The sequence below is a fragment of the Colias eurytheme genome, chromosome 7 (genome assembly GCF_061535395.1).
Source record: "Colias eurytheme isolate Ceu_HAF_F1 chromosome 7, ilColEury1 Martin Lab GWU primary, whole genome shotgun sequence".
NCBI classification, from domain to species: domain Eukaryota; kingdom Metazoa; phylum Arthropoda; class Insecta; order Lepidoptera; family Pieridae; genus Colias; species Colias eurytheme.
In genome coordinates, this window is record NC_142986.1 from 5,292,084 (window position 1) to 5,303,936 (window position 11,853).

The window sequence follows — 11,853 nt, forward strand, 5'->3', positions numbered from 1 at the left end:
CAGCAATGCACCCGTGCGAAGCCGGGGCGGGTTGCTAGTTATTACTATACTAAAATTTATATTATTGAGACATGTTTTATCAAAAGAAATATAGTTTCTACTGGTAAGCAGTTGAATAACTTTTGATTTTGAAATAAAAAAGAGGCAGGCGCACGAAATTTTGAAATATAAAAATTAATTTTAAACGACGTTACCAAAAGGCGAAACTTATTTTAAATGTGTGCCCAATACACAAACAAATATTGTATAGAGCTAAAAAACTGATTGTAACTTAATTCAAGGATTTAATTTCCAAAAATATTTCTTTTAATGATTTCGTTTGAATTTTTGGCTATTATACGTTTAACTAAAAGATCGTGTGTGTCGAGCACACGTGTCAGAAGTGAGACTTCTTTGGCATGATTCAAAGATACCAAAATCGTCGTCTTACTCCATGACGTGACGTTGTTGCCATGACCTTGAAATTTTACTCTCAACGCATCTAAAGAAACTTAAATGTCGTAAATAATTTTTACAAAAAATTTCATTCAATAATATTTAAATAGATAATTAATTTATTTGAGTTCGTATTACATATTTATTAATGTAATACGCACTCAAATAAATTAATTACCGTATCTTATATATTATTAAATAATGCACATATTCGTATCTAGAAATTTTCATAATCATAATCTTCATAATTGATAGCCTCTTCTTATCTAAAATAATAAAAGAATAATTTTGCACCAAATTTTGTTTTATACGAAAAGAGACAATGCATATACACGTGGCGTTGTTGGTTGCTGTTCTTGCTTTCGCTTCTGCGAGACAAATTAGTCCCTTTGATAATCCTGCCTATGGATACATAACTAGATTCGGTATCCCAGAGGCCGAGAGGATTCGAAAAGCTGAAGAAGCAATCCTCAATGACCCCGATTCTAGAATTGTGGGAGGCGTCCCCGCTGCACTAGGACAGTATCCTTACCAGGTGTGTACGAAACCTATCATTATTGTGTCGACGATAGACTAAAATTAAATGATAATCCACCACCAATCTAGCAAGTAACTAAAATAAAAAATTATTCAACTTTTCAAATATTTTGTACATAATATTCGTAGGTATCTAATTAATAAGTATGACGTGACCAAAGCATTTTATGTACGTTACAGGCTGGACTAATTTCTGACATCATTGGTTTGACCGCAAGAGGAGTATGTGGCGGTACCCTTTTAAACGCTAATAGAGTTTTGACAGCTGCGCATTGCTGGAACGATGGCACCAACCAGGCATGGAGAGTCGAGGTCGTCCTTGGCTCTGTATTCTTGTTCAGTGGTGGCACTAGGCTGCAAACTAGTGTTATTTTGGTGCATCCTCAATGGATCCCTGCATTAGCACGTAATGATGTCGCTGTTCTGTATCTGCCGCAATCAGTCCAATTTTCTGGTGAGTTGGTTATTGTTCGTAAACGTAGTATCTAAATAATGTAAAATAATGTTGGTAAAGGTGGTAAATATGATTCAATCAATCCCGATTCTAAATAATGGGAGAATATTGTAAGATATCCTATGTTGTAATTTTTAATTTATGACTTCCTAACTCGGTGTTCAGACATACATCATATCGTAACTACGTCATTAAGAAAGACTAATCAAGCACGAAAACCCAAAAGTAAACAAATTCAATTTATATAAACACTGATTATATATTTCAGCTAACATCGCCCCTGTGGCATTACCAACTTCAGCTGACGGTGCGAACTCATTCGCTGGATCATCTGCTATTGCTTCCGGCTTTGGACTTACGTCTGATGGTAAAGATACATCTAATACATAGAATCTATAAGAACCTAATAACTACAACTAGTACTACTATAGTAATAAGTACAAACAACTTTTCCTGTAAAATTATGTCGTTAAACTTCTCTAAGAATATTAAAAAAATAACAATGCTCCATTTCGAGATAAGACAGGATGTACAATATCTCTTAATTAGCGTAAATTGGTTGTCTGAAGATAAAAACTAACCATTTGTACTTGATAATCGAATTGAAAATATTTTTTTTGTTTTTAATTAGGTGGAAGTATTACCCAAAGCCAATCCTTGAACCACGTGCGACTCAACGTGATTACCAACCAATTGTGTTCCATTGGATATCCCTTCGTTATCCAAGATAATCATATCTGTACGAGCAGCATTGGAGGTAACAGCGTCTGTCGTGGTGACTCTGGCGGTCCTCTAGTCATTGAAAGAAATGGTCAACGAGTTTTGGTAAGTCTATAATTAATTAACAAAACACCTAATCGTTTTCTAATTGTCAGAACTAGGCAATTTAAATAGGACCAACCGGAACCAGGTTTCTTGTAAAAAAATAATCATCAATATCGGTTCTCCTAATCCAAAGTTCTGAAGTAACAAACCTAACGAAAAAAAAACATGTCGGTTGAAAACTGTGTAAAAGGGAAAAAGTGTGGAATTTCCTATCAGATTTACTACTAACATGACTCACATTATAATTGGATGTACTAGCTACCAGAGAAGCAAATTATTATATCTTATATATGAAATTCTCGTGTCACAATGTCTGCATACTCCTCCGAAACGGGTGGACCGATTCTCATGAAATTTTCTGTGCATATCGGGTAAGTCTGAGAATCGGCCAACATCTATTTTTCATATGTACCACGGGCGAAGCCGGGGCGGACCGCTAGTAGATAATAAATAAATATTATGAAATACAATTGCTATATACGAATCAACGTTTTCATTACAGATTGGAGTAACATCATTCGGATCTACGGCGGGATGCGCAAGTGGTGTGCCGGCTGTGTATTCAAGAGTAACATCATTTTTAAATTTCATCAACCAAAGTCTATAAATATTATGTTTTTTTAGATAAAAGATTTAATAAATAAATGACATTGCTTTTTTTATTTTTTATCGTAGAGCAGTCTCTAATGTTTCGCATTATGAGTCGTGCAACAGACATAAAAAATATTTTATTTTCCTCCGACTATGGAACCCTTATAAGATCGTTCAGTCCGTCCGTCCTAGTCTGTCATTCTGAAAATTAAATGAAGAAAACTGATTGAATGGATTGAATTTCAAATAGTTCTAATACAATTGTGAATACAATTATCTTATAAATTGTAACGCACCAAATGCAGACTGCATTAATTTTTAAATATAAATAAGAACAATCTTTTCATGAACATTTTTTCGCAAACTATATATTATATTCTCATCAATATTATCTACGTGTGTTAGACATCTGATAGGAAAGTGTTATTTGAAATTACGAAAAAGAGTAAAAATCAACGTTAATTATTGTTACAATATCTTGTTGATCGAAGACAATTAGCTTGTGTTTGAATCTATGTTTTATATTGCAGATTTAGTTGACATAATATTTTTCATTAGAATATAATATATAATGATTCTGGAAGAAATATAGAAAGCTAGTTGGCGCTTCCAAGCAATTTAATTGTGTATGTTCCCAAAAATTTTTTATACTCCTAAGCACAACAACCCACATGAAGAAAACATTTTTCATCTCCTACTTAAAATTAGAATTCATTATATTAGAATCATAAATCTCAAATCGCAAAGTTTGAGCTTTTACGCGTAGAGCGTGCAAACGTCATTTCTACTTTCATCCACCTTATCTAAAATTTAACATTTACGTAAGTGAGACTTATTAAACAATATCTTGTAAACAGATATTTTTTGCGTAGCTTTTATCTCAGACTTTGAGCGCGGCGACCGAATGTAAAAATTCCGTAATGAAAAAACCTAACACCCCCACACAATAACTTTACCGAGGCAATCGAGGAGTGGCACACGTATTTTTTGTTTTTGGAGGGTATCCTTGCGAAGGAAACTTCCACCCCAGATTCTAAAATGAAACCTCTAGGCTCTGGGATAAATTACTTATATACTTTATTCATTAGAAATACTTGAACATTCAAAATTTCATACATAATATCTTCCACCTACAGCAGTATCCTTCACTACATTTTGCTCTAGGACGCTGGTCGATATTAAAAATACAATGTTGTAAATATGATGATACATGCATGGTTGATAAATTATTCGTTTAATTACGAAAACAATACAATAATATTATGTACCTAGATCACTTAATTTGTTTTTTTTAAGAGCAACTGAACCTACGTGACAAACGACCACGACGGGTGTCTCTAGATTAACGAAAAGTTAACAACTAAATTCGTAATTCATTAAACACAAAAATGGATGGGAAATTACACTTATTGTTCAAATCACGTATATTTTTTAGGTTTTTCTTTTGCGATTTATCTAATATTATCTCGTACGTGAAATGATTGTGTACTATGATATTCTTTAACATGGTATGATAATTATTAAAACTTAGATGACGCAAATGATACCTAACTAATGTTCCAATTTCTTTCATCAGGCGGGTATACCTACTCACCAAAATCATTGAGTGGTATAGCAGGATTTAGATATTGCAGTGGCATCCATATTTCACCTAGATATTAAATATAGTTGAATAAAAAATATATAAATAAATGAAGAATGAGGATAAAATCGTAAATGATCTTTAGTTAGTATAATCATCATCATCATTGATACGGAACATAGGCCCCTCCTACTCCACGTTGCTGAGCCCGTTAGTTGGCTCTTTGTCGCAAATTGTGACCAAAACTCATTTTTAGCAATACACACAGATTACTAAATACATTTACAAGTACGACGTTATCTCTTCTTTATTCGTAAAGTATCTAATGTTTGTTTAAATGCATATTTTTAACAAATTTACGTTTCCTTTCTTATCCATAGAACTTTGCTTTATTGTAATTCCCCAAACAAATTTTTTAAACCATCTTATAATAATAATTTGTTGATAACTTGTATAATGCTGAATCACTTGCACAATCATCATCAATCAAATGGTAACTTTAATTTTTTAAATTTTGATTATGTTAACAGTCTTTGAAACACACCTCATACCAACCACATTTCTGAACATAATTATAAATAAAAATAAAACCGGCCAAGTGCAAGTCGGACTCGCGAGATCATCTCTCATAAGTACCTAAGCTTAACATTACTTAAAAATATATCATCATCATATAAATATATCAATAGATATCATCTACTACGAAAAAAAGCTTACTTCTGTCACATTACTTTGAAGAAGGGAAAAATTAAGGTAAAGTGGAAGGAATGCCCAGACATATTATCTAGAAACTAGCGTAGGTACCTGAAGCTAAAGTAACTCTTGTAAAATAATCAGGTACTCGACATTAAGGATTTCGACATAAGAAGAAACAACGACTTACTGCATAATACCTAAAGCAACTAATAAATACTTGTTATTATAATGAAACTTTAGAAAATGAAAGAAAACTAGAACTACGTTTTTGTTTTATATAACTATTACTATTATCATTTCATAATGTTATACTGAATCAACCTACGATAGGGATTACCCACCTATCTATCTAATCAATACTAAAGTAATTAGCCAATAATTGCACAAATCTTTCGTATATTTACTTACAATAATTGTGTCGTTCTATTATTTTCGCTGGTCTATCTTTGTTTATCGTGTTTAATCTTTTTAATTGATTACTTCTTACGTTAGTCCTAGATTACTATAAAAGCGGGATTTGCGAGCTAGTTCATTAAACACAAACAGCAATATGCAGGTGCTAGCAGTTCTATTGGTCGGTCTTTTATCCGTCGCTTACGCGGACGTAGACCCTCTCTCAAACACTGCATATGGGTACTTGACGAGGTTCGGTATCCCTGAGGCAGAGAGAATTCGCAAGGCTGAAAATGCTGCATTAGCTTCTAGAATCGTCGGTGGCGTCCCTGCCGCTCCTGGACAATACCCTTACCAAGTAAGTTAATATATTTTTATATCCCTTTGGCAGTGTAAGGTGCATTTTTTATAGATTTACATAACCCAAACCCTAAATCGTTAGTCGTTAACTTCTAATCATTATAAAATTCTACCATACGCTTCAGTATTCAAACGTCGAGAATAATAGATTTGTAGAGTTTTCAATGATTTCCATAGGCCTTGAATCCATACCATATCATACCATAGTGATAAACAAAATGAAAATCATTTTTACCTATGTAGGTAATAGACCATTATTTGATACATTATTCGTACTTAGAAGTTTAATTTTTGTGTCCCATAACACAACTTTTGGCATTTTTGTTTTATAATATAAATAATTATTTTATTCATAAATACGATAGTAAATTATATTATCTAAAGATTTTTTTTTGTATATAGGTAGCGTATTATATTATTATTTATCTTGTACGTGACGTGATTGATTTTGTGATACAAACTAATCCGACGATAAAACAAATATTGTTATTATTTTCAATAGGCTGGCTTAATCTCCGACATTATTGGTATTAATGGGAATGGAGTTTGCGGGGGCTCCCTGATATCAGAAAATAGAGTACTTACTGCAGCTCACTGCTGGTTCGATGGACAAAACCAAGCCTGGAGGTTCACCGTTGTCCTCGGCTCCGTGTACCTGTTTCACGGCGGTACCAGGGTCCAATCGAGCAGTGTTCAGGTGCATCCTTCCTGGTTCCCTCTGCTGGTCCGCAACGACATTGCTGTGATTTATTTGCCGCAAGCCGTGCAGTTCTCAGGTAATTTAAACCGACTTTCACAAGATTCTTAATTGAATTATTTGATTTTTTTTTTTGGAAAATTACCTATTTTGTTTATCATAGAAGTTGTTTTTTAATGCTATTAAAGTTATATGTTATTTCAAATTTGAAATTGATTGATAAGTTTTAAAATATGTATTTCTTTCAAAAAACAAAGAAGTAAGCTATGATCGGTATATAGAATTAATGAGAAATTATTTATTCCAGCTAACATTGCTCCTGTCTCCCTCCCAAGTAACGCTGAATTACAAGAGAGCTTCGCTGGTGATCAGGCTATCGCTTCTGGATTCGGTATTACTGCTGATGGTAAATAGACTGATTTTTGTACAGTTAATTGCTTTTCCACTATAATATGAAATTACACTGAGTTAAAAAAATACATGACAAGCTTAACAACGTTGTTAAGTGCATTATTTTACACGTTTTACCCTAAATTTCTGTATTCTAACATCTATTTCTTGACGAACAGCACCCCATGGATACTTGAATATAAAAGTATGATTTTGGTATTGTTATAAATTATCATAATTTACCATGAATAAGCCCTTACTTTATTTTGTTATAGGTACCGGTATCTCTAACGACCAATTCTTGAGCCACGTGCGCCTCAACATCATTTCAAACTCGGTCTGCCAGCTTGCCTTCCCCCTGGTTCTTAGTGATTCCAACATTTGCACCAGCGGCCTTGGAGGAACTAGCACCTGCCGTGGAGACTCTGGTGGCCCACTCGTCGTTGAGAGGAACAACAGACCAGTTCTGGTGCGTATATTCAGTGCTTTATTAAATAAGCGAAAGTTTGATAGAAAATTCAAAACCCGAAAGCTTCAATTGCAAATGCATTTTTTTATAGTTATAAATATTAAAGCATATATATAAATGCCATTAACCCAACTGTCAAACATTTGCCCATCTCCAGTGCAGCTGTCGGAGGACATCTCTTAAACCAAATTTCTATAACATAATATTTTATTTTTAAACTAAATTTAAATATTGTTCCAGGTCGGTGTCACATCATTTGGAATTGCTCTTGGCTGCCAGATCGGATTCCCTGCTGCTTTTGTCAGAGTCACATCTTACATGGACTTCATCAATGAAAATTTGTAAATGGATAAATAATTATAAGTCAATAAAAATGTTCGCTGTTGATATAAAAACATAGTTTTCTTCCAACCCATAGTTTTTAATGTGCATGTGATGTTTTGATGTTGTACGTTTTTACTTTGTACCTTACTAAGTGTTAAAGTTTCCATGTATTTCTAGATAACTATTCCTTTTTTTATGGCAGAACAAGGATAAGCGCTCAAATCAATTATTAATCATGAAATGAGATATCAATATCTACACCTAAACACCATAGTAAATATAAATTGTTTACTAACTATAGCCGCCCTGGCAGACATTTCCGTCCTATGGTCTCTTTTTCGTGTTTTCTTTCTATAAGAACCTTCTTCCTTAACAAAAAATGTTACATATGAGCCAAATTGGTCGAGCCGTTCTCCAGTTTTACGCTTAGCAACACATTTAGTGAATTGGTAATTCGTTTTTATTTTATAGATTTATCGACTGTTGATAATGCAGTTCAAATTTGTTTGGTGACATAATGGATTTATCAGTATTTTCACAAAAATAGTTATCATCTCATACTATCAGCTGTAGTCTATCAGATATGCGAGTTAAATAATTTTAAACTCAGTTTTGTCTAACTAGTTGTGTGTTTTGTGCAGAAAAACTTTGTCAGTGTATATTCGAAAATCTAATCATCAATAATAATTGTTTTAAATAAATATTTACTGCTCCTATATCAATATAATATTGTGATTTATATTATTTACTCATCACTTATCTCTTTTGTACCTATTCTCTAATAATCTTGTGCACAATATTACCTACCAGGTACAATGATGCAGGTTTTAATAATAATTTCTGTTTGTATTTCGATTGTATATGCACACGAAATAAACCCTTTATCATATACTGCATATGGTTATTTAAAAAGATTCGGGATCCCCGAATATGAAAGAATTCATAAAGCTGAAGATGCAATCGTAAATAATAAGAGCTCTAGAATCACTGGAGGTGTTCCTGCTGCTATTGGACAATACCCTTATCAGGTGTGTAAAAATTCCTATTCACATTATTTATATAGTTATGTGTATACTATAAAATAATATAGTACACACAGTAAAATTGTAAAGGAGTTCGTCTGTTACCATAAAATTAATCGAGGCTGCGAATTGCTAATCACCGCAGTTAAAAAAGGGCTTATATTTTAATATAAACATCATGAAAAGATCATTAATTAGCTTCTATATTTATTTACAAACAATGTCATTTTTCAATGTATACATGATCTCTAGATCATACCATGAAAACTCGTTTGATTCATATAAAACGAATTTTAATTTTGTTCTAATTATTCATGTTATTAACATACTATTGAGATAAGTACTTAGAATACAAATGGAAAATCTTTTAGATAGATAATAATTCTTTATTATTAAAATTAACATAAAAGTATATCTTTAAAATTTACAAGCATACTAAACGTTTTTCAGGTTGGACTAATAACTGAAATAATTGATACTACCGACAATGCAATCTGTGGTGGTTCCCTTATCAGCGCAAACAGAGTGCTTACAGCTGCACACTGCTGGTATGATGGAAAGCAACAAGCATGGAGGTTCACTGTCGTTCTTGGCTCCACTTACCTTTTCAAAGACGGTACTAGAATCAAAAGTAGTGCCGTTCAAGTACATCCTTTGTGGGTACCTTACTTGATTCGAAATGATATCGCTGTTATTTTCTTGCCAAAAGCTCTTCAATTTTCTGGTTAGTATATATAATATTTATGTATATTAACCCATTGACCACCGAGCGGCCCGATCGGGCCGCGACACAATAGATTTTCTATTGTGTCTGTGATTCCGGGACTGAGGGATTAAATAATATTTTGGGGTAAAGAAGTTCTTCATTCTCTAGTCTCTACTTCCTTAAAATCACAAAATATATAGCGACGCAATTCCTAATTAAATTTAATTTCAAGACTTACCTTTATACTTTTCGTAGCACGAAACAAAAAGAACTAAAATATTTATAATAATTTATTTATTTATTTATTTATTCTTTATTGTACATTAGGTTTAATCTTATTTTATAATATCTTAATGGATTTAAATGTACAAAAGGCGGCCTTATGGCTCTAAGCCATCTCTGCCAGGCAACCTTCAGGTAGAGGACAGAGCATAATATTATACCAAAGGCTAGGAAGCCAAATAACTAATAAATTTAAAATAATTAATTTGAAGAAAAAAAAAAATAATAATAATAAAATAAAAATAAAGCACAACGTCACACATAATTTATAAATACAACATAAATTTATATATAAAAATTACTTATATTTATATACATATAAAATGCATAAACATAATTATACATAAGATTACAATATATAAATACTTCACTATAAATAGATAACATACATACTATATATACATAAGGTATAGGTAGGTAGGTAAGTAATAATGATTTCTTTCTAATAACAGATACCATATCACCAATTGCTTTACCTACTAAGGGAGACTCGGTGGATTATGATGGATTATCAGCCATTGCAACTGGCTTTGGAATAACATTTGATCGTGAGTATGACCAAAACTTAAATTTATTCTTGCATTCTCAACACCATTGTAAAAACAAAATATTTATTATATTTGTTTCAGGTGAAAACGTTACTGAAAATCAATCCCTCCAACACGTGCGCTTAAACATCATGACAAATTTTATATGCTCTTTGGCCTACCCGTTCCTCATCAGAGACTCCAATATTTGCACCAACAGCTTCGGAGGATCCAGCACATGTAGAGGGGACTCTGGTGGGCCACTCGTCATTGATACTAACAACGGACGCATCTTGGTGAGATAAAACATAAACCAATGCATAAACCTGAAAATATTCAGTAAAGGATACAGGTATTTTTTTTAACATCTATGATTTCAATGGTTATAACCACATAACTAATTAGGTATATCTAAGTATTTAAATTATTCTAGTGTACATGTATAAATAATTAATTCGTTTTTTGTTTTTAGATCGGAATAACATCATTTGGATCTGCAATCGGGTGCGAATTTGGACTTCCCGCGGTCTTTACAAGAGTATCGTCATATTTAGATTTCATTAGTGACAACACTTTATAATTTTATTTTGTTTTCTAAATTCACATAACTATATGTATTTATTGGTAAAAACATATTATTTACTTTAAAGTTATAAACATGAAACATGAAACATTTTAAATAATTATAAACTTTACTCTGTTGTTCAAATGTTCATTTAATACACATAAAGTCATCGATTCACCGAGTTTAGTTATTTGAAATTTCAACAAACCGCACTAGTTGATACCTACTCTTGTGGTTTGTTGAAAATTGAACTTGAAATTTAATTAAAGCTCCTAATATAAATTTAATTACGACTATTATGTGATAAAATGTCTCATATGAGCCTATATTAATTAATATCCTACTTTATTTTTTTCGTTTTTGAACTACTAATGTGCTTACCTACTTAAATTTCTAGCGCTTATTGCACGCCTCATAAGCGAAGCGTTGAGGTGGGTACTACTGTCACTTCGCGCAAAGAATCTGATTTTTCAAACTTAAAATGTCTTTATGTATCATACATTGCACTTGTAAGATAATACATACACACACATATTAAGAAAAAACACTATTTTTAACGTTCATGATATTTTTGATGTCATTTTTGTTATTTAAACTAGTTAAAAAACAGTTTAAAAAAGTTCTGTCTTGGACGTCCGTGTGTCTGTATGTGCGGATCCTTTTTCTTGTTAACACGATAGCGACCGAAATACTTTACTAATCGAGTCTTTTTTTTTTTCTCTTACGCTTGAGTATGCTCAGGAATAGAACCCTTTCATTTTTCAGGGTCTGATTCGATGTGGTTTAATTGTTATTAAATAAACAAAAATAATAAATTAAATATTTATTAAAAAAAAATTATGAGGCGTGCACTTTTGGATTTTCCAAATTATTTTCTATCTGCGCCTACCTTGCAAAGTTTGAAACATAATATTATGAACGTTTAATCTGTTTAAAATTAAGATTGTCGTAAATAGGGCCCTTATAAGTTTGAAATCATTATTTAGTACAAAGTTGTG

General features: G+C 32.2%; 3 protein-coding genes across 3 annotated transcripts; all 3 read left to right on the forward strand.

Annotated features, from left to right (window-relative positions):
* The first annotated feature begins 757 nt into the window (after positions 1-757).
* On the forward strand, positions 758-2,858 carry LOC149907029 (epithelial serine protease-like). Its single transcript, XM_090104086.1, has 5 exons — positions 758-970; positions 1,153-1,426; positions 1,695-1,793; positions 2,058-2,251; positions 2,754-2,858. The coding sequence occupies exons 1-5, from the start codon at positions 758-760 to the stop codon at positions 2,856-2,858; spliced, it is 885 nt and encodes a 294-aa protein (XP_089960212.1).
* A 2,807-nt stretch (positions 2,859-5,665) lies between these two features.
* On the forward strand, positions 5,666-7,792 carry LOC149907030 (epithelial serine protease-like). The gene is made up of 5 exons (XM_090104089.1): positions 5,666-5,871; positions 6,376-6,649; positions 6,878-6,976; positions 7,236-7,429; positions 7,670-7,792. Exons 1-5 carry the CDS (start codon positions 5,671-5,673, stop codon positions 7,772-7,774), a joined length of 873 nt encoding a protein of 290 aa, XP_089960215.1. The 5' UTR covers positions 5,666-5,670; the 3' UTR covers positions 7,775-7,792.
* A 779-nt stretch (positions 7,793-8,571) lies between these two features.
* LOC149907031 (brachyurin-like) lies at positions 8,572-10,870 on the forward strand. Its single transcript, XM_090104087.1, has 5 exons — positions 8,572-8,781; positions 9,226-9,499; positions 10,216-10,311; positions 10,393-10,586; positions 10,763-10,870. The coding sequence occupies exons 1-5, from the start codon at positions 8,572-8,574 to the stop codon at positions 10,868-10,870; spliced, it is 882 nt and encodes a 293-aa protein (XP_089960213.1).
* The last annotated feature ends 983 nt before the right edge of the window (positions 10,871-11,853 follow it).